Source organism: Aspergillus puulaauensis, chromosome 3 (assembly GCF_016861865.1).
Source record: "Aspergillus puulaauensis MK2 DNA, chromosome 3, nearly complete sequence".
Classification (NCBI taxonomy): Eukaryota; Fungi; Ascomycota; class Eurotiomycetes; order Eurotiales; family Aspergillaceae; genus Aspergillus; species Aspergillus puulaauensis.
The window spans coordinates 3904594-3925952 of record NC_054859.1 but is presented as its reverse complement, the minus strand read 5'-3'; the positions used below and the strand labels follow the sequence as shown (position 1 = coordinate 3925952).

At 49.2% G+C, this 21359-nt stretch overlaps 8 protein-coding genes across 8 annotated transcripts; 5 read left to right on the top strand and 3 right to left on the bottom strand.

Annotated features, from left to right (window-relative positions):
- Window positions 1-27: 27 nt before the first annotated feature.
- APUU_31535A (uncharacterized protein) lies at window positions 28-1168 on the top strand (the record flags this gene model as incomplete). Its single annotated transcript, XM_041702750.1, has 2 exons — window positions 28-161; window positions 211-1168. The coding sequence occupies 2 exons, from the start codon at window positions 28-30 to the stop codon at window positions 1166-1168; spliced, it is 1092 nt and encodes a 363-aa protein (XP_041555504.1).
- Window positions 1169-2014: 846 nt separating this feature from the next.
- Window positions 2015-3122, top strand: APUU_31534A (NADPH:quinone oxidoreductase family protein; the record flags this gene model as incomplete). Its single annotated transcript, XM_041702749.1, has 2 exons — window positions 2015-2047; window positions 2127-3122. The coding sequence occupies 2 exons, from the start codon at window positions 2015-2017 to the stop codon at window positions 3120-3122; spliced, it is 1029 nt and encodes a 342-aa protein (XP_041555503.1).
- A 1473-nt stretch (window positions 3123-4595) lies between these two features.
- On the top strand, window positions 4596-5447 carry APUU_31533A (uncharacterized protein; the record flags this gene model as incomplete). Its single annotated transcript, XM_041702748.1, has 1 exon — window positions 4596-5447. One exon carries the CDS (start codon window positions 4596-4598, stop codon window positions 5445-5447), a length of 852 nt encoding a protein of 283 aa, XP_041555502.1.
- Window positions 5448-6731: 1284 nt separating this feature from the next.
- APUU_31532A (putative extracellular serine-rich protein) lies at window positions 6732-7178 on the top strand (the record flags this gene model as incomplete). Its single annotated transcript, XM_041702747.1, has 1 exon — window positions 6732-7178. The coding sequence occupies one exon, from the start codon at window positions 6732-6734 to the stop codon at window positions 7176-7178; it is 447 nt and encodes a 148-aa protein (XP_041555501.1).
- A 790-nt stretch (window positions 7179-7968) lies between these two features.
- APUU_31531S (putative Ras family GTPase (Rab4b)) lies at window positions 7969-9226 on the bottom strand (the record flags this gene model as incomplete). Its single annotated transcript, XM_041702746.1, has 4 exons — window positions 7969-8828; window positions 8920-8954; window positions 9018-9082; window positions 9164-9226. The coding sequence occupies 4 exons, from the start codon at window positions 9224-9226 to the stop codon at window positions 7969-7971; spliced, it is 1023 nt and encodes a 340-aa protein (XP_041555500.1).
- A 612-nt stretch (window positions 9227-9838) lies between these two features.
- On the bottom strand, window positions 9839-12433 carry APUU_31530S (uncharacterized protein; the record flags this gene model as incomplete). The annotated part of the gene is made up of 2 exons (XM_041702745.1): window positions 9839-10272; window positions 10336-12433. The coding sequence occupies 2 exons, from the start codon at window positions 12431-12433 to the stop codon at window positions 9839-9841; spliced, it is 2532 nt and encodes an 843-aa protein (XP_041555499.1).
- Window positions 12434-13397: 964 nt separating this feature from the next.
- On the top strand, window positions 13398-14315 carry APUU_31529A (SSH4 family protein; the record flags this gene model as incomplete). Its single annotated transcript, XM_041702744.1, has 1 exon — window positions 13398-14315. The coding sequence occupies one exon, from the start codon at window positions 13398-13400 to the stop codon at window positions 14313-14315; it is 918 nt and encodes a 305-aa protein (XP_041555498.1).
- A 6234-nt stretch (window positions 14316-20549) lies between these two features.
- Window positions 20550-20849, bottom strand: APUU_31528S (uncharacterized protein; the record flags this gene model as incomplete). Its single annotated transcript, XM_041702743.1, has 1 exon — window positions 20550-20849. The coding sequence occupies one exon, from the start codon at window positions 20847-20849 to the stop codon at window positions 20550-20552; it is 300 nt and encodes a 99-aa protein (XP_041555497.1).
- Window positions 20850-21359: the final 510 nt, after the last annotated feature.

Here is a 21359-nt window from a genome sequence, read left to right as displayed (position 1 = left end):
GTTCAAGCGGAAATAAGACGCCCAAAGATGAAGAATTCTGTTCCCATCCCGTCAGATGTGTGGGAGGAGAAAAAGACCCTGATTGCTACTCTATATAAAGACGAAGAATGGCCATTGAAACAAGTCATCAAAAAGATACGCTCAGATAATTTCAATCCAAGGTGAATCATCTAAATCGTCAGTCTAAACAGCACACTAACGTCATCTTAGTGAGACTCAGTTACGAAGTAGGCTTAAGAAATGGCGTGTTACCAAGCCCTCCCGTCAGACAAGAAAGAAGTCAGAAGAGACAACGAAAGAGCTATTTCACGAGACGAACTTCCCCAAGCGCCATTCCAATAACAGCTCGCCCGAAACCCAACCCCGTTCCCGGCCATTGCCATCGGCAACAGAGACTGTCGTCACCGAACAAGAGTGGTATGTAGCCAACAAAGCATACGAACCACACGGTCTCACGGCGTCCAGTGGTGGTGGACGAGATATTCCCGCTGCCTGGGACCCCAACTCGAGTTATTCTTCACCCCAAATCTCACCAGAAAAGTCTCGTGTCGGCTCCCATGCTTCTCTGGCCATTACCACTCCCCCCTCATATGATCCGCCTCAACCATCGCCCTTGATGGATGGTGCCTTGCTCAATCCTACTTCTACAATGACACCTACATTCACGCATTCGCCTTACGCCTTGGGTGCTGACCACTCCATGCCAACACCTGCGTCAACAACTACTGCAGTTCCAGATATCCAGTGGGCGATGCCACAATGGTATTCCATGCCTATAGAGACGACCACCCAGGCCTCATCAATGCCCTTCTATGCTTCAGGCCCTCTAACTCCACCAATCGACCCTATGGTGCACATTATATCTCAGCAACCCATACAGCAGATATCTGAATCTCGAGATGGACTGAAATTATGGGAGCCCCCCGTTTCCGGCCCTTTTAACCCAGAGTTGGCCGCACAATTGAGCCAAAAGGCACGACAACCACCAAAGCCACTGGAGAAAGAGGTACCGCACCCGCTAAAGATAAGCACTAGCCAATACCCAGGTGGAGTGGTCACACCGACGTCGCCCTTCTTCCATCATGGACCATATTCTTCCTTGTGCTCACCGGGCTATGCTTATCCTGGTCCTGAGACTCTTGTCCATCGGCCGAGCATTGAATTTTAGAGCTCGGGATTGCAAAGTATCACCATAGAGTGTTATCTCCTTCTCAGTTTATGAGGAAGCTTGCTGGTCTCCCGCCCCCTCCCTCAAATGCCTTATTCTCAGTATTTGTTGTACGTTCAGCTTCTCTGAGTTTCACATGGTCATACAGCGTCAACAGACTTTTCGTTCACCATCTGCATTCAACAATTACAAAACAAAGGGTTGGTATTTTCTTTTCGATTTCTTGATATCCCGGAGTTGGGGGTTTTTTTGTGCGTGTCAAAGGGACGCGGCAATACTATGAGCATGGAGCCGGTTCGGAATGAGGGCTGTACTACCTAGTAATGATTCGAAATCTTTCGGGCTCGCTTACTCTTGTATAACGGTGTAAAGTTACTATATAGGAAGCATTACATAGGTACTTAGTATTGCGACAGGTCATATTTTGTCAAGAATAGAAATATTATCTCGGGAATTAATCCCGGTCGAAGTGCAAACTCCACACTCGCCTCAATGAGCTTATCGCATTCATGCAGTGTACCTGACATAGATGACCACCATATTTTAGTATAAACCCTCGGCTATCTGGTCCTTGATAAAATCTATGAGGCTATGTTATGCCACTGGTTAAATTGTTAGTAATATAGACATGGATATGGCTAGCTTATCCGACAACCTCGGCATCATTGTCCTGCTAGGTCGCTTTGCGGGGAGCGCATCAGACGGAGACCTGTCTCCAAGTTTCTTCAATCCCACATTCAACAGCAGTGATATAAATCCCATAATCCCACCTTCTCCTCGCCCAATTAATTATTTACTTCATTTAACGGTAATTTCCCTCGTTGGCGGATCCTAATTCACGTCATCATGCGCGCTATCCAAGTAAAGGAATACGTCAAGGTAAGTCCAGACATGCACCCTCTTATAACTATCGGCAAAACGAATCAACGAACAAAGTCATTAACATTCATATACATAGGGTCCTCTCGACCTCACCGTTAGCACCCTCCCAACGCCCTCCCCGTCTCCCTCTTCTTACCTCATCGAAATCCACTCTGCGGGAACAAACTTCTTCGACCTCCTCCAAATCCGAGGCAAATACCAACACCAGCCACCCCTTCCGTGGGTCGGCGGCGCCGAGTTCGCAGGTATAATCGCCGCTCTCCCAACCCAAGGTGGCCCGTGGAAATATAAAGTCGGTGACCGCGTGTTTGGTGCCACTCAGGGTGCGTATGCTACGCATGTTCTTGCGCCTGAACAGACCCTCTTCCCTGTGCCGGCGGGGTGGAGCTTTGAGGACGCAGCAGGCTTGTTCGTTACAGCGCCGACGTCGTATGGCGGGTTAGTGCATAGGGCTAATGTGCAGCCTGGCGAGTGGGTGCTTGTTCATGCCGCTGCTGGTGGGGTCGGACTTGCTGCTGTGCAAATTGCGAAGGCACGTGGGGCGACGGTCATTGCGACGGCTGGGACGGAGAGGAAGAGGGAGGTTGCAAAGGCATTTGGTGCGGATTATGTCATTGATTATCGGGAGAAGGCGTGGCCGGAGCAAGTGAAGGGGCTGTGTGCGAAGAATCGGAGTGGGAATGGGAAGGCCGGCGTGGACGTTGTTTATGATCCTGTCGGGATGATTGATGCGAGTTTGAAGTGTGTAGCATGGAATGCAAGGCTGTTGGTGATTGGATTCGCGGCAGGGAATATCGAGAAGGTTGCGCTAAATCGGGTCTTGTTGAAGAATGTTAGCATTGTGGGCTTGCATTGGGGCCAGTATGCGCGATTCGAGACAGAAACAGTACGTTTGGTGTGGAAGGGGATCTTTGATCTGATTGCGCAGGGGAAATTCAAGGGCACGGCCTTCAAGGACGAGAGCTTCATTGGTTTGGAGAGTGTTCCTAAGGCGCTGCAGGCGCTCGGAGGAAGGGAGACATGGGGGAAGGTGGTTGTCCAGGTCATTGATGATAAGGCTAGCAAGCTGTAGACTACGTTTGCCTTATACGAGAGGCAATAATCGATTGATTTCTTAGATTGATATGAACGTTTCGAATGGATGTGATGTAGGTGCGCAAGGAGTCATGCTCTCGTAGGAATAGGAGAACATGAACTATGAAGGCCCTTTGTTTGTCTAGCAACCTTGAACTAGAATTCTAAGTTCGAACCGAGATGGTCCAGCAAATCCAACTCCGTTCAGGCACAGCCACAAGACGTGACATGTGTTGACCGTCCTTCACAAGAAGAGTCCGTGACTATGTCTGCCTCCATAAGTCCGTGGACCATGGGAAATGCTAACAGGGACAGTTGGATTATGCGGTTGCCCATGCAGATCGGATGAGTGAAATCGTCATCATCGGGCTGCTGGTGTCTGTGATGCCCTAGGCATTGGGTTCTCGTTGGTGAGAAGCATGGCGTGTATAACGTCTGTCGACTACATCATGAATAGAAGACAAACTATCGCTATATACTTTTCAAGCGTTTGCGTTGAGAAACATGTAAAAAGTTGCTGTTGCTCCTGCGGCAAGTTTGATTGTTGACTGAAAAATCTCTCGTTGCGAGTGAGCAATTATTTTGCAGTGACTAGTGTATATTAGTCAGCGGTAATACAGCACGTGATCTACGCAATGTCCGCGCCTGAACGAAATCTTAAACAAACGTCCTCTAATTATTGGCCGTCAAGTTGTCGCACAATCTTACCCTGTTCGGCAAGGTCCCTGATTTCTCTTGGAAGAAACGGGAAAGATGGATATCTTAAATGCAATGGTTATATGCACAAGGCAATGAGATGCTGTGGTTTGACCTGGTGGCTGTCAATTTAGCGGTGGGGCTGTGTCAGCGTCATGCAGGGTCGTTCAATCAGCAGTCCTGCAGCCCATGGCTCAGTCTGCGCCCGGCCACATGGACCCTGAAGATTGCAAAAGGTGAAGTCATCATGACCTTTCCCCGGCCTGTAGTCAGTTACTCTGTACGTAGTACTTCCGTTTCTTAAAAAAACTTTCGATTTTCTCGCTGACTTGGAGAGTTTATGGCTCTTGGCGACTGTCACCCACACGACAGTTTATTGGACTCACACCTGAGACTGAGTTTTGATCAAGGCTTATTTCCCAGGGCAGTGCTCGGCCTCAACTCTTCTTTCTTACCAGGTCAACATCCCAATACAAAGACGACTCCTGCAGCTCTACTATCCCTCCAACCCTACTATCCCTCCAGCCCTGCCTGTCTGGTGAATTATATCTTTGAAGTACGGGGCCACTCGGCATCTCTAGTACAAACATCTATTTCCTTTTTTTTTTTTTTTGCCACAAAGAAAAGGGTCATATATCAATCGGTCTCGCAAATCCGTAACCCCCTTTTTTATCATCCGCACGACCTCGTCATCTCAACTTGCCATAGCCATCACTACTCAGGATACTATCGTCATATCTCTCAGTCAGTTTGTCTCGGCTGTTGAAGCTCCATAATGAAGATCACTATAACATCTGTCATTGCGCTTCTCCTATCCACGACCGTCACCTCCGTCGCGGTACGGACATCAGACATAGCCACTCGCCATAGCGATATCATCGCACACTCCCATGAATTCTTAGATCTTGAGGGGAGGGATCTGGAGAAGCGCCGTGGAGGTGGTGGAGGCGGCAGAGGAGGTGGTGGTGGTGGGAGCGGTGGCGGAGGAGGAGGACGCGGTGGTGGAGGAGGCAGCAGCGGCAGCTCAGGCGGTCGTCCTTCCAGTGGTAATCACCCCGCAACACGTCCAGGGTCAACCAGCTCGACTAGTAACCGGGGTGGCACATCGCCTGGCGGATCCGGACCGCGACCCTCGTATGGACGTGGTGGTGGTTACTACGGCGGAGGTGCCGTCGCTCCTTATCAATCGGGTATCCGCTCGCCTTTGGGTGTCGCGCCGTTCTTCTTGCCCATCGCTGCTCTAGCCTTCTTCCCAGGGCTTTGGCTATATGGAGCACACGTTTACCCATACGACCACCATTACCATTATACCAACGACACAAACAATAGGAACGAATCGATGCCAGTCATCTGCTTGTGCGGTGAATATGCGGAGTGCGGTTGCGATGACAATAACAACAGCACGTACTATGAATCGCTGTTCAACGGAACACAGCCTAAGAACGGCAGTATCGTTCGGGTCGCGGACGTCAATGGCACGCAGACGATAGTTATCAACGGTACCTTACCGAATGGTACTACACTTGACGACGCGGCTGTAGATTCCGCTGCTGCGGTGTCGATAATCCAAGCGAGCGGGTATTGGGTCATGGCCGCCATCGTTTCAGGTGCAATCTATGCTTTGTAATGATGGTGCGACTTTATTTTCTGAGTTTTCTTTTTTTTTTTTTTTTTTTTGTGGTTTTGAGGGAGGCAATCTGGTTGACCGTCTTGATACCCTGTTACGAGTTCGAACTGCCCCTTATTATTCTTACGAGATTGATGACAACGATATCGGTTTGTTATCATTATTGAGCTTATCTTAGACTAGACATGTCTAATCAAGTAGTAATTATTGGTGATGCGTTTCTTGTTTTTTTATTTTGTTATAACAAATTGTCCTGGGTTGCCTGCATTTACTTGTGTACGGTGTACACAGTATAGAATACAGAGTACACACACAATATAGGAAGGAAAAGTCCGCCACGATTTACGTGCTCAGTGCTGATACCCACCCGGTCCCCTTCAACAGTGATTTTCGCCCGTAATTGGATGAGCGTGGAATTTGCCCAAACTCCTAAGATAAAGATTCTCGGCGATCCCCAGACTTAATCAAACTTACTGTGGAACATGCCCACTAGCTTGCTTGATAACCAGCCGTGGAGAACAAGATCAATCAACATGGAGTCATGGACTCTGTCCCTGATGAACCGTGGAGCACATGGAACTTGTATTTCGCCACTGTCAACAGCATCACCAGAACAAAAATCTGAGGCTGTCTTGGAGCCAGAGAACATCAACCAGAGTACACTCGGATTATCCCAGCGCGTAGCATCCTCAATGCAATTCCGGAATTAAATCACGCTTGATGGGTCCTGGGAAATTGAGCAACGTAATGTTCCGCGCGCTAACCCTCAACACTCAGGCACGCTTTCGCATCCTATACACAGTAGAGCCAATCAAGCTTACGGAGGGAAAGGCTTTATTTCAGCGAGCAGGCTACGGTAGATTTCTGCTCCTTAATCCTTGGCCTACCGCCCGTGGAAACAGGGAAACGCTTAGCCTGGAGTCCGAAGTATACGAAAGGCCTGGAGCCGGAGAAAGCAGCACTAAAGTGTCACTAACCGATTTCTGCTCGTGCTAAGCTGCCCCGCCAGCCCGCGACAGCCCCTTTTCATCTGATTCTTCGGCCTAATAACCTTCTCCTCCTGCTCCCAGCTTTCTTCACTTCCATCCAACTCTCGTTGTCGTCGCTCTTTCTTTCTTTCTCCCACACGGGCTGCCACTCTTTCCAGTCCCATTCACTCTTTGAATACTTGCTACCAATACCCCTCAAGCGACGAGTCAACTGCCAATCTTTCGTTCTATACAACGACGATAAACCATCCATAACAAACCCGATTAATCAACCTTGATCGCAACCTCTATCAAAATGCAACTCCTCAAGACTCTCTTGGTCGTCAGTGCCGCCGTCGCCCCGGCCCTGGCCGCTGTCGCAAACGGTGGAGCTGGTGAAACCGAATCGCTCACCTCAACCCGCACCACAACCAACACCGTCACTGTGCATCCCTCCACCACCTCAACTCCCACTCCCACCTTCACCCCAACCAGCACCCCTCTCATCAAGGATGCCGCTGCCACGCCCGACTGCAGCACTTTCGTCAGCGAGGCGGTTTACTCCTCCACCGTTGCGGTGCCATCTTCGTCGATCCCAGTCATTCCCAGCGCTGCCTCTAGCTCTGCGTCTGCCTCTGCATCTGGAACCGCAACCATTTCCGCTTCTCCTTCCCCATTCACTGGTGCTGCTGTTCCCGGCGCGAAGCTTCCAAATGCCGGTATCGTCGGTGCTGGTTTGGCTGCTATGGCTTTGATGCTCTAAATGGAGCTAGCTGTAGCTTGGCCGGTTTTGGGAAATTAGCTGGGGGGTTGGCGATGGGAGTCGCTGGTTACTAGTCACTCGGTACACGACTTGATTTCTCTTTCTTCTATTTTTCTCACTTATTCCCTTTCTTATCGGGTCTTGTGTTTGCGGTTTGTTCCGATCCCTTCGGGTGAATATGGTTGGGAAGGAGCATGTACATAGAGATCGGATCTACTTTCTACACTTCTTTGATTTGGTATATCCATTTTTCGGCCGTGATGGTCTCTTTCTTAATGCACGATACGTTTTTTACGACAACATTGTAGCCAATGCGCTGTAGGCCTATATAACCATAATATCTGGCTACGAGCCCCTTTCGATGTTTGCATGGCAAAAATGGATCGTTGGTGTGTTTGCACTTCCAATAAGTCCAGTGTAGGTTCATCCAAGCGCCATCTAGGAAGTGACTTCTTAAGTTGGACGGACCAGCAGGTCAAGGGTAACATTCCATTAAGAGAGGCGCAGCAGGGCGCAGCATGTAGAAACTGGGCTAATAGCAGTTAACAACACATCGTGAGTTGTCAAAGAACGGTACATGAAGTTTCGGAATTAACAACGAACGTAATCGGGGTATAGTGCAGTAGAGAAATGAAGAAACCAAGATTATGTGACAGGGAACGAAAAGGAGCGCCGCTGGGAAGGGTAATGTTTGGACCAACACCTCGTATCGACGTGCCACGTCAGACCTAAGTGGATAAGAGCAGTGTTGCCAGGCGTGATCCGGGGACAACGATTCGATCGTAGCAATTCAACAACATCCTGATCGCTTCCTATTAGGTGATCCGCTCAGTCGGAAAACGTCTTCCCACTCGCCCATGCCTGTCCTCCAGTTACCTCCACCGCCTCGTCGCCTTGTATTTCTCCGGTGGAGTTGGACAGCACTGTCATCAAGTGTCATCTGGCTTCTTATGCTTGAAGCATCACTCGTGCCATGGCCATAAACGCCGCCATCTCCATATTGAATACCACTTTGCGGGTCATCGGGGTCGATGTCCCCGAGCTCAATCTTCGTGAGTATGATGCGCGCAAGTCGTTGAAAGAGCTCCTCTACGCCGTCTCCCGTGAGAGCAGAGACCTCAACGACAGCCGGAATATTAGACTTAGCAGCCCAGTGGGAAGCCTCTTCAACACCGACTTCGCGACCATATGAGTCATTCGTAGCAGTCATCCTGGTACCCGCCCCCATATTGCTCGAACGAAAGGAACCAGCCACAGAATCATACGGAAACGATGACTGTCGGCTAGACGTGCTGGACGGGGTCATTGGGGGGCGTATTCCATCTTCATGGTAGTCACCGCTGGGAACTGACTCATTTGTAAGATCAGCCTTATTCCCAGCGAGGAGAACAGTGAGATTCGGAGTCGCGAGAGCTCGCGCATCCATTAAAAAGGTCGGAAGGGAGGAAAACGAGGCCTGGGATGCGACATCATAAATAAGAATTGCCCCCGCAGCTCCCCTGTAGTAGGATCTTGATACAGATCGAAACCTCTCCGTCCCAGCAGTGTCCCAAAGTTGCAGTTTGATCCTCGTTCGTCGTGGCCCGGTGCCTAGTTTGACAATTCTAGAGGAGAACTCAACTCCGATCGTTTGCGATGATAGCACTCTCCCTACAGGAGCACGGTGTATTAGCGAGCCGATTTATCCAGCTCTGGACAGCCCAGAATGGATGGGCTCAGATATGAGATTTCAGAGCCGTACATTCGTTCTTGACAAATCGGTGGAGCACACAGGACCTGCGCGGTGTTGGGGCAGTCGTGAGTACAGAGGTTGGAGAACTTCGGGGAGAGGAAACTCACTTTCCGGCACCACTTGGACCAAGAAGAATAACCTTGGCCAGATAATCATACATGCTCTCCAGCTCCTAGTCGGAATTAGAACAAGATGTTTGAAGGACCACCCCTCGAGGGCAGCCGATTTCAAAAACAGTATCACTTCAGCATACCTGGTTTCGTTCCGGCACGGTGGAGGTCGAAGACGCAGTTGAATGACCTCTTTGACGTGCCATCGTATCCTGCAGGCACCGACCGTCAACGGGGAAAAGAAGGACGGGTGTGCACAAGAGAGGGGTTGGGAAGGGAGAAAGCGAGGGGGTAGGTTGTTGAAAGTTGGGGGTGAGTTGTTCCTCACTATTTTATCCCAAGCAGACCTCCCTCCTTAACACCCACGGACCCGCCCAGTCCGATAGTGCATCATGATACTCCACTATAACATCCGGCCCGATAACCATCGGTTTTACGACTCTTGGAATACTCCTACGTATTCACTTGAGTCGGTTCCCCTCTTTGTTGCGGCAAGTATCCGCTCTTGCGCTCCAGGCGCGAGTTGAGGAGCCGAGGCCGAACGCAAACCACATGCAACATCATCTCACAGCTGGCTACAGTATGTAATAATGGCCAAGACTTATTTTACTTTTGATCTTGTTCGTCTATCATTATCAGTACGAAACGTCCTTTTCTCCATCATTGACTCTTCCTTAATGGTAACATATGGTGGTTTCGTCATATAAAGGGGACTGTTGCGCTTAGGCTAAAATGAAAGATACCTTATCATCAAGGAACACTTGAATGACTACAGGTAATAATGAGTCAGGTACCAAGCAAAACAACTTCATGTGCAATCAATGGTGTCTCTGACGCATTTGAACAACGGTGGTCCACCCCTGGCAACATTGCTTGCTCATATGATGCTCGCACCAGCAGCATTTGACAGGCCCAGATGGTAGGTCCGCTGTTACGCGTGTGGGCACTGAACTTTGTTGGGTCTCAGACCTGGGTGACTTCACGGATGATTCACGCAGCGGACGCACCCCCGTCGTTGGGGCAGTCAGTCTATCAGACAAGGCATTCTGGTCCCAGGCAGCAAGCTCCTGGTCAAGAGCCGCCGACAAGGGATCAGAAAGCGTAAGACTCGCATACACTTCCGATGGCATGTCATGCCAAAATTTGCATCGGCAACAAATTACAAAGAGCTTCGCAACAAGCTGATCCCGTCCAATTTGCCTTGCCTTTTTGCTCATTCTCCTCATGTCAGCTTTCGAACTGGATGAAACTGCTGGTACAGGACCACTGTCAGGCTCTGACAACATGTCCCTTTTCGATGCCGCACGCGTCTTACCTGCTGCACGTATCTTTTTGGGTACAGGTAGGTCACCACCGTCCGAGGTTCTAGATCTGACGGATGCAGTTTCGTCTGCAGTGTTATAGTCCGACTCGGAATCCTGGGACATGCCAACTGATTGGCTGCTCTTTGGCCTCGTCCTATTTTCGGGTGCCAAATCTGGAGACTGTGAAAGCGTCCGGCTGCCTCGCTTCGGGCTCTTCGGGGGCACCGTGGGAGAAGAGTCTCGTTCCTGGCGTGGAGGTGGCAGAGTACCAAACGCCTTATGTTTTCCACCGCTAGGGCCTGTCACTTTGTTTAGTGAGTTGTAAAAGCGTGGCTTCGTTAGCAGTGCTGATGGAGCTAACTGACTAGGTTTTGAAGTCGGTATCCTGCTCATAAAAGGTCGAACATCCATTGTTTCTGTCACTGACGGTTTGACTGTGATACTGGGGGGTGCATGGATTGTTCTCTTATCCGGAAAACTCGACGTTTGCAATACATTAGGAGAGCTTGCCATACTCAATCTTGACGAAGTCACATTCTCGGCACTACTGAACCTCTGTTGTTGCGCTTTATCGGAAATCTGGAGGCTCACTAGAGTTGTTGCTCTTTTCGGAGCAGATAGCACACCATCGCCGTTGATTGTCTGTGACTCTGCTAGAGGAGAGGATTTGAACTTTTTGTGGTGCTGCTGTATGACCCCATCCGTGGATGCTCTCGCTAGCAAACTCCTAGGCGAGCCACCCCATGGGACTGTTTTTGAACCGTGTTTTAGATTTGCGTTATGTTCATCATCCTCGGGCAGATGATGGGAGTCGGAGGATTCGTTTTCCATGTTGGTATGCGTGGTCTGGCCCGTCTTCGGGAATTCTCCGGACTGTGAAAGTGCTACGCTTCGTTTTTTAGAGGTCAAGCTTGCGGTAAATAATGCCTTGTCTAAATCCGTCGGTTGGTGGTGATCAACATTGGTTTCTGGAGACCTCGGTTCGAGTTGTTCTTCTTGGTGTATATTATTTCTTGGGATTGCGCCGAAGGCGTAAGGAGTCATATCCTCTCCATCTCGGATCGTTTGCTGGCTGGGAGAGCCATTCGTAGACTCGGTGCCTGGTTTCATTTGCGACAGCTTTAGCGAATGCGATGACTGCTCAGGCGACGTAAGTAGTGCGGTTTTCCTTGCAGCTAGCTCTTTAGATATTGCTGTGCTCAGTCGTTCAGGCAAAGTCGAGGACAAAGCTGGAAGTGCGTCTACGTTCTCATTCGATGGGGCTTCCACACGGCCAGTAAACCGGGTATTATCGACTCTGTCTATTGAACTTGATCTAGACCTAGACCTTCGCCTTGAACTCGAAAATATGGAAGAAATTCGAGAGGGGGGGCGAGATCGTGATTCATCACCACTCACACTCGATGACCTGCTTGAACTCCCGAAGGGCTGCTTCTTAGTGAGTCTTCGGGATTCTCTTCTCAGGACTGAAATGTCTCTAGTACGTTCGGCCTCTTCAAGTTTGAGCATCCGCTTCTCGAGCTCCAGTCTCTCTGCCTCCAGACGCTTTGTAGCCCGCCTCTCTTTCTTTTCGACGACAGAGTGGCTCACGGTGGGTGATCGGTCGATATCTTGCGTTTTCAATGCACCATCCACTGTGGGAGAGTCTTTCACTAATTGCTGCGACTCCAGCCGAAAAGATTGGGCCGAAGACGGCCTTGATTCCGAGGCCTTCAGGCCGGTGGCCTTTGAATTCGAAGACGAATATGAATCACGATTGTATCCGGTAGAGTTGACATCGTACGGTCCATGATTTGCATATTCGACAGGACTGCTGGACCCCATCGGCTGTACAGAGCGGTTTGGTTTATATGCAGTCGATGCCACGATGTCTGTGCTGAACGGGTCGTAACTGTTACTTTTTCTTGCCTTCCAACGATTAGCACTATTAGCACACCAATTGTCATTCTCGCCACGAACACGGACTGATTTCTGTGAAGGGTATCGCAAGAAATGCATACAACTTACATCATCTGGTTTGTCCTTATGGAACATTCGTTGCAATTGTTGCGTGATGGAAGACCTCCGAGGCCGGCGGTTTTCGCTACTTGATTCGACGAGCGCCGGCATCTTGACAGTCGCAGATTGAATAGTGGTGAAAGAGTCAGCGCAAAATTCAGAACGAATTATCCATGGTCATAATATAATTAAGAGAAAGAATGAAAAGGATGTTCAGTTTGTGAATTGAATAAGGATTATCAATGAGAGAAAAGCAGGGTCGCACAACACATGGAAATATTAGAAATGAATCGCCATCGCAACAGCGGAGCCTAGAGTTTTGTACAGCTCAAATCATATGTGTACTGGTCACATGAAGGTGAAACCTCAAGCGCAGGTTTAGTAAGAGGCGAGAGATGAATAACTAACGAGCAATCTTCATTATCGTACAAGCGCAGGCCCAGCCCGACATGGTCAAGTGTCTCGCCAGGCGCAGTCGAGCTGCATATGCAGCCTAAAAATACACCCCGGCTCCCTTCGATTTACCTGTGAACCTCTCATCAATCAAGCGGGGGCAATTGAGGCAACGAAATCGGACAAAGAACAAGCAATAAATTCGAGACTCGCCCGGTAATTGAAAGCCGACATGAGGTTGTATAGGCATATACAGTCAGAGGGGAATTGGCTGGGCATCGGATCGTCAAGGAAACTCCAGTCTGTGGCTGACAGTTCCACAGGAACGATCATACCGAACTACCGATGCCTTGGGTGGACTCATCAGATCGGCTTTGGCTGATCCCATTATTACTCGTTGGGATCAGTCTTCTGAGTTGCTGAAAGAAGAATGTTCCTGGTCTCTTTGTGGAATGAAAATTAGAAAGCATATCTCGAGTGTTTATTGTTCTCTAAAATACCTAAAGTCCCCCACAGCCACACCTCCAATATATAATGTTAAAGCTCCGATCTCAGAAAACCCCCACCACCCCACGAACCAAAAGGAACCAGCGGGAAGATCTAATCAAACGCAAGGGATAACAACAACCTCTATTTTAGACGACATCCGCGTTAATCACACAAATTAACCCCAATCCTCCACATGGCGAACAAAGCCTACCCCCCGCCACCTGGGCCACCCCCTAGCTACGACAATTCAAACCCACCTCCTTATCACAACTGGCAAGAGGCAGTGCCCGATACAGCAGAATTCCCCCCTCCGCCGGTATCTGGCAACTATCACTCCAATACAGGCAATGCATCCACCACTGATGCAGAACGCGCGCATGAGTTTTGTAATAGCACCCCGCTGTACCACCCTGCTTACCCGTCTGCTGTTGTATACAACTCTGTCCAAAGATATGACATCGGGCCGGTACCACCCGCTGAGTTCAGCGGTAGTATCTCCAAGCACTACAATCGCTGGACGGGGCACACAAGAGATAGGAGCAGCGATTGCATCCTACTAACGAATCTGCCCCTCTACTTCGCATTGGCGGACTCGCCATTTATCACACAGAGACAGAAAACCATCTACTTCGAAGTCAAACTACTTGGCCTACGGGGTGGCCCTACACCGAACGATGATAGCGGCCTGTCCATCGGGTTCGTGGCACAGCCATACCCCACTTGGCGATCCCCGGGCTGGGAGAGAGGAAGCCTTGGTGTCTTTTCAGACGACGGGTGCCGTTTTGTAAACGATTCCTGGGGCGGGAAGGACTTCACGGATGCGTTCAGGGTTGGCGACACCGTGGGCCTTGGGATGAGATTTAAGCTCCCGGAGAGCATAAATACCCCCGGCGCCTCACCGTCCACCACAAATATCGACACCAGCGTCTTTTTCACTCGGAACGGGCAGCATGTAGGTGGTTGGGATCTGCAAGAAGAGGTAGACGAGGAGGCAGGTGGCGTTTGTGGGTTAGAGGGCCAACACGATCTTTACCCTGCGACTGGCTTATTTGGTGGTGTTGACTTTGAGATATCGTATCATCCTTCGAGCTGGTTGTTTCATCCCCAGTGACCTAGCTTTGGCACTATTTAAAGCGAGCACACAAACCATTGTCGTGTAACAGTAAAGAAAATAGTAGAAAATCTGCCGCAGAATTTTCCGTCCTTACTCCTTGATTTGGTTCTATGTAATCAAGGCGCTGCTGTGTTTACTATATCAAGAACGCCCCCCCCTGCACAGATATTTTTTTGGGCATAGACCATAGATGGACCAGGCGAAGATGAGTCCAAATTCCTCATAGTGGATCTAGATTTGTCTGGTTGCTACATTATTGGGAGTTAGTATCTGCTCTGGGGTGGGTTTGTCTTTGAGTTATCACACTTTTTAGCTCTGGTTATTATGGGAATCTTCCCCCAAAATGATGGTATAAGTAATAGCACCCCTCCATCCTCATTTAAACCTGTTGGATAGCAGGGCTGCTATTAACAATATTTTAACTGACAATAGAAGCTGCGAGCTTAAATCTTGCCTTCTTAGCAAGGAAAGGATATTCATCAGCTGCCAGGGCCGTTTAGAATACCTGAGTATCAAGAGGCCTCGAGGTGAGCAAAACGGGCTGCTAATGGATTAGGGTATGGCATGGCAAATCAATTACTAGTAAGAGCGGTACTGATCAAATTGATTTTAGGTGCTAAGCGCGCATACTAATTTTATTATGATACTCGATGGGGCCTTAGCCGGCCGTGCACTCTCAGAAAGCAAATCTCTGAGTATCAAAGTGCCAATCCTTGCATATCCAATATAGGACTGCAGGCACTATTTAATATTAAGGTTCACATACAAGCAAGTGATACCATAGTTAAGGCTAAAAAGTGCTGTTCACAGTGACTGACTCCGAATATGTACAATAAAATTATCTGGACCAAATTTACTGCCTTGAACATATCTATGTATGTAACAAGCCTGTCAACACATCACAGCTGGAAATAGTAATGCGGGATCATCCATCCATCCATCAGGGGCCAGAGTCCCAGACACGCTAGATTCCCACAAGTAATATAGTTTAGTGGGGGGTTTCACCTTAATATAAAGAGTAGGCGGGAAGAGAATGGGTGGAAGGAAGGGCGTAGATACGGTATGGTGACGCGAGCTGCGCCATTCTCGAAAATGGTCTCTAGATTAGCCAGGATACTCCCTGCCGATCCTATACTGGGGATAAATAACTATACATTAGTGCGTCGGGGGGAAGCATGAGGCAAAGTTCCGGGCATGGTTCTGAGAGAACTGTCAGTTCCTCACTCGCATGCATGGGTGCGGTGGGCATGCTAAGAAGCTACGGTTATTGGCATTTTGAAACCCTTGACGTCATAGTTTAATCGACATAGTATCTCTCCTGGCACCCGTCGCCTTTCGAGCATGAAGGTGAAATATTGAGAGGATCCGAAACTGACAGGCTCGGCAACGGAAGGAAGAGGATCGCCCGTCTGTACCATCTAATACAGGGATTCTTTGATATAGCGACATAGGGGCCCACACCGTCCTAAGCACGATTTGAGAGATTATTAGGTCTAGGCATCTGTCGCAGTACAAAATGAGGTTCTAGAACTGCACGTGCTGAACTCTGAGAGAGCAAACTGATCCCTAGGGATACAGATCTCAACTCCGGGAAAGTGTGTCCAGGCTCTGTACATCTGGGCCTAACAAGCTCTTATCATTGCCTCCCTTTTGATCTGTACTGCGACTTTTGTAAAGAGTGATGCAGTTAAGGTTCCATGCTGTATATGCATTTCTGGTTGCTGGCGAGAAGTGTATCACATTAAGCTCCAAAAGAAGTATGAGTATAGCCGAGTACTTGGCACGGCTGTTTAGGTGGCACAGAGGCATGTTGTACCTGCGTTTACACTTCGACTTTGTGTAAGTGTGCATTCGAATCGGATATTTCCCGTTAAAGAGGTTGTTGAACTGACGCGAGGAGGTTTACGGAAAGTTCCGGCTTAGAAGCTGTATTATTCAGTTCAATCGAGATGATCAAGTCCCAGTGGTATGAGAGCAATGCCAGGCACGAGAGCTTTGAAAGGTAGCCGGCGATCTGAGCGAACTCGAACTCGAGGGAAAAGAGCCACAGGCTCCTTGGAGAAGGTGACTGGAGGAGCGAAGAAAACAAGAGCGAATGAGTTTGAGCATGGCTATTAGGTGCAGTAGCGTTGCAGTAGTGCAAGTCCGGGCCAGATGGTTCTGGAGGCCTGCTGATTGTTGTCGCTTTGTGAAGAGGTGTACGGAGTAACCTAGGTATGATAAGCTGGTCTCGAAAATCAACCGCCGCTGGCCCTCACTGGGTTTCCGCCGGGCCTGAAGACTTGACTCTTGAGACTGACGGAGGAGGGCGGTGGTCTTCCGTTTTGTGAGGCTGTGGCAGTGACACGCTTCGGTGCAACTCTTCCGAGTCTGTGATCATCCTATGACACTCGGGTTAATTGACAGCCACTACCAACAGTGGTCGAGTACGGAGGGCTGGGAAACAGCTGGAGCTAGGTATTATTCCTTATCGAGTACGGAGTGCTATTGTAGACAGGCAAGAACCCCGGCTGCATGATGGGGGAAATCATTTCCTTAATTGTTTCCAATTCACTGGGAACGGTTTACGAAGGATGAACGAGTAGTGAGCACTCAAATTGTTGGAAAAGGTACGTATTCGGTTGCCCAGCCTCCCTGGAACATACGCGCGGCGCGGCGGTACCAGGTAGGACACCGTCATCGTCCAAGTTGCCTTGCCACGAAGTTCACCTGTTCAGGCCCCAGCATATGATTATGGATTATTATTAGATTTCGAGACTCCAAAGACTGCTTCCTTAATCGGCCAATTCCGTCGACGGGTTCCACCAGGGTATGGGCGGCTGGCGGAGGCGCCGACTACCTAAGTACGGAGGAGCGGCTTCGTCTCCACCAGTTAGAGAAGTGCACTGCACAAGACAGCTCGTGCCGGCTCGCACGGGCTAGCTCGGAGCCTCGTTTGGATTCCCCAAACTGTAATGATAATTGCAATCTGACGGAACCTCACACGGAATGCTGCTGTAACAGAGGGTTGCTGAAAAGCGCCAATTGTTCTGCTAAGCTGGTGATGGCAGGCGTTCTTCTCTCAAGGGTGTAATTACGCACACAGCTCCAACAAGGAAGAGCCAAGTATCCAAATGTTGAAATTGCGTATCGGCTAAATGATCTGGCATGGTCGGTACCAACCGCTCACGAACATGAAACCTTGCAAGGATGAGACGAGCAGGTTCTCACCTCACATGCCATCTCCCATCGAGCTTCCAGCCTTCCCCCCGTTGCATTTCAGGATGGGCTACAGGGGAACCTTGAAAAATCTTAAGATCGGAGGCGACGAGGAATCGAAATGGATCTTCTGTGCCGTTCGAAGGATCCAGGCCGTGCTGAGAAGGGATGCAATATGCATCCCCGGCGTGTCCAACGAATAATAACGAATACTTTGACATATTTGTTCAACAAGACATAGTAGTAGTAACTCGAAAAGGGGGGGAGGTAAAACGTCCTGGAGATGGTGGTGGAGCCGGGTGCTAAGATGGCAACCATTGAACCAGCATCGAAGAACAAGACTGTTCACGCCATCAGGGCAACTTCCCCATACTCCTGCATTGAAAACGATACGACGTAGTCTACTGTGTAGAGCCGATTAGCTTAATACTGTTGATTTTTGATAGTATTGTTGCATATTTCCATGCTTACGTGGTATAACACTCCAGATTGATTCGGCGTTGACGATGCCGGTGATATTTCTACGACGATACTCCGTATACTGTGCGCGTTTTGAATCTATCTACAAAACACAAGAGTACGCGACTCTACGGAGTAGGCTCTGAGTGGTATCGCTGCCGCCTGTGCTGTCGTGCGAAATACATTCGCTCCACATCCGGGTCCTCTGCCAGTGGAGTCCAAGCCAGTGTTTAATGTCTGTGCAGCCGAGATACGCGTTTGTTTCACTCACTCAGGTTCCCTGCAAGCTACCAAGTTTGGACAAATTAAGACGGCGGCGTTTCCACTCTTCCATATGAGAAACGCAGTGTTTGCTGTTTCTGATAAGAAACGACTCAAAAGTACTAGTCAGAGGAGATTATTCGAGAGCGAACTACGTTTTCGGACCCCCCTACTTCGGTTGTTGTTCCGAGGCAAACGAGATGAGATTTAGAACTTGGGGATCTCTATGTATGTACATTGTACTCCGTATGTAGGTGGCCCACTATTTTTTACTGCCCAGGAGTGAGCGTGATACGATACTTTCGCCTCTTCTATTGAAGAGGCAAAATGATCCAGGAAAAAGGATAGAGGCCGCCACTTATTTAGATCGGATAACATGACTACTTTTCTTCGAGCCGGTGGGCGAGCAGGCGACAAGGTACTTCTTTTCCTCGTCCAAGAAGCCTGGATCTGGGTGTGCAAAAACAAAAAGAAAAAGGAAAGGGAAAAGGGGGAAGGGCGGGGGGGGAATAAAGGAAAAGAAAAGAAAAGAAAAGAAAAGAAAAGAAAAGAAAAGAAAGAAAAAATAAAAAATTGCAGAAGAAGAACAAGAAGATACGGAGTAATGATGATGAAGAAAAATATTCGAGTAATGTGTCGGTCGTCATCGGAGTGCATGATTGCAAGGGGTGCTCAGACCAGGGTATCGACGGTCGAAAAGTCTTGGTTGAAGCCAGTCCGAGCCGTTTATGGTGACATGCAGGAAGCTGATTAGCATCTGCAGCCAATACCAGCCACTCATCCTGTCGATGTGGCCGCCCTGGACAACGCTTTGCTTTTTTAGGAGATATGCGCCCTCCTTAGGGCTAGGCGAGAAGCCTCAGTTTTAGCTTATGCAAGACACAATTCGCCGAAGCTAGCTAACCAGCCCCGCGACTCGCAAGTCGCAGCGCGCAAGAGAACGAGAGCGAAAACAATTCTCGGTCCGGATGGTTTTACTTTTGACTGTTATCATGGGCCCATCCGTCATTGTTCTCGTGCCGCTGAGAATTGGGAGTCCGAGCGCAACGAGACGGCACGAAACGAATGATAATTCAACATGTTGCCAGTACGGTCCCAAATTTCGTTAGGAAGACCGTCCTGATGCACCCAGCCTATATCATCAGCAGCCGCTGCGCAGCGAAGAGCTGTAACCGAAACAGCATAACAATAAGGTGCCATGTTGTGACTTGTGAACGGTTCGAGACTTCAAGCTCAATGTCAGGACGGAGGCGGGGGCGATGGGGCACCGCGACGGGATGACCGCCGAGGATCTTCAATATGAGTTGATCCTGAGAACGTTGACAGGAACCACAGAAACTGATGGTGGGCACCGAAATTCCAAATACGTAGTTGCTCCGAACGTAGAGCTTACTACCTATGTATACGTACTGCTTATCGTGGCTGGCTTTTTTTTTCTTTCTTTTTTTTTTTTCCAGTATTATTCTGGGAGTCTGGGGAACACTAGGTAAGTTTATGGCTTGTGCATGCACAGAATTCAGTAATAAGGAAAGCGTGCGTCAGTGCTTTGCGCCTCTTTGTTAATGTATGTTGCATCGTACAGGCGACTGCAGTGTCAGGCCGAGCCGGGAAAGATCACTAAAGCATTTACTGGTTTCCACGCCTGCTTCAAAGGTCCTGCAGGCAGTTAAGCACAAAATGATCGTCGTGCCCATCAATAATAACTTAATAAGTAAATGAATAAATAATATTAGTATTATTACCCACCTTCGCCGCTGGGCGAAGACTGGACATGGCTTCGGTGGATGGTCTCGACCTCGTATCCTTGCTGCTCGCGCCGAGTCGCTCATGAAACCCCCCATCCAAGAACATGATGCTGCTGGTAAGCCTCGAAGCCTTAAAACCATAACTAGGTTACGGGCTATTTGTTCGCGCGCCTGGCTAGGTAGCGACTTGAGACTACAATACTCCATATACTTATCTAAACGGTACGCATACTCGAGGCTTCACCGTGGAAAATTACCCATATTTCACAGGGTTGGCGAGATCGCCGCTAGGATCACCACTCGTAGATGGTTCTACACATAAGACTTTGGCTGGCTGAGGTCGACGTCGTTAGATTGAGAGATTGAAGACAATAATGATTAGGGCAAGGGCGAACATTCTTCATTCCCAAGCTTGGTTTTAAAAAATAAATGGGAGCAGGGAGCGTGATTGCACCTCAGTCTTACTCAGTCACTTCCTTCAACCTCCACATTCCATGTTTTAAAAATAGCTCGGCTTGGGGCTTGACGCTACAAGTTGCGAAAGAGCTGCTCTCATCAAGTTGTTCGCCTACTGAATTGCGAATCTCCCCTCTCCCAGCAGTGAGTTTAGAGTTCTCGTTGTCGTGCCGAGAAGGTCTCCCTGGAACCGATCGTAATTGAAGTCGGGGTGTCGCTTCCTTGGCTGGGTTTTAACTTCTCTTCGACCACGCTGGAGGCCTGACATATTGACCGGCTCTGATTTGCGAATCGCATCTGTTCCACGCCCTATGGTTTCTTTTTTCTCTCGCACGCTCTGATCTTCGTGCCGAACAGAGCCTCTTGCGAAACAAGTGACCTCAAAGGCTCGGAATTGCCACCGCGAATTCATGTGCCACAGCTCGCGATTATATTTAGTGCGGCCCGCGCTGACTAGAATAGTAGTAGTAGTAGAATCATGAGGTCTAAACAGGTGATGTGAACAAGGCTAAACATGCGGAGATTTATTCTGACTCCAGTCGCAGGTATGGCGACTTTTGCTTGTTTGCCGATCAAGATAAGTATCTCCGTCCGGTGTCACCTCACATTCAAGCAGTACTTAGTTCCGATCCCGCGACAAAAAGGAAATTACCCATTCATAAGCAAAAGAGAGCGAGAAGTGACCCTCCAATTCTATGTACTCTGGCCTTGACTCATCCGTAAGTATGTATGTATTGCCACAAGAGTGAGACGCAGATGGGCTGGTGGGGTGTGCGAGAAGCTTTCCCTCCTTGTCCTAGGTGAAGTTAAAAAGGGAAGGAAGCAGTCAGCCCGGATAGTTCTGCATCTGCCACCTGGGCACCTGCAACCACTGGAGTTTGTACTCGCACAAAACCCACCGTGGGCTTTCCTGATAACTATT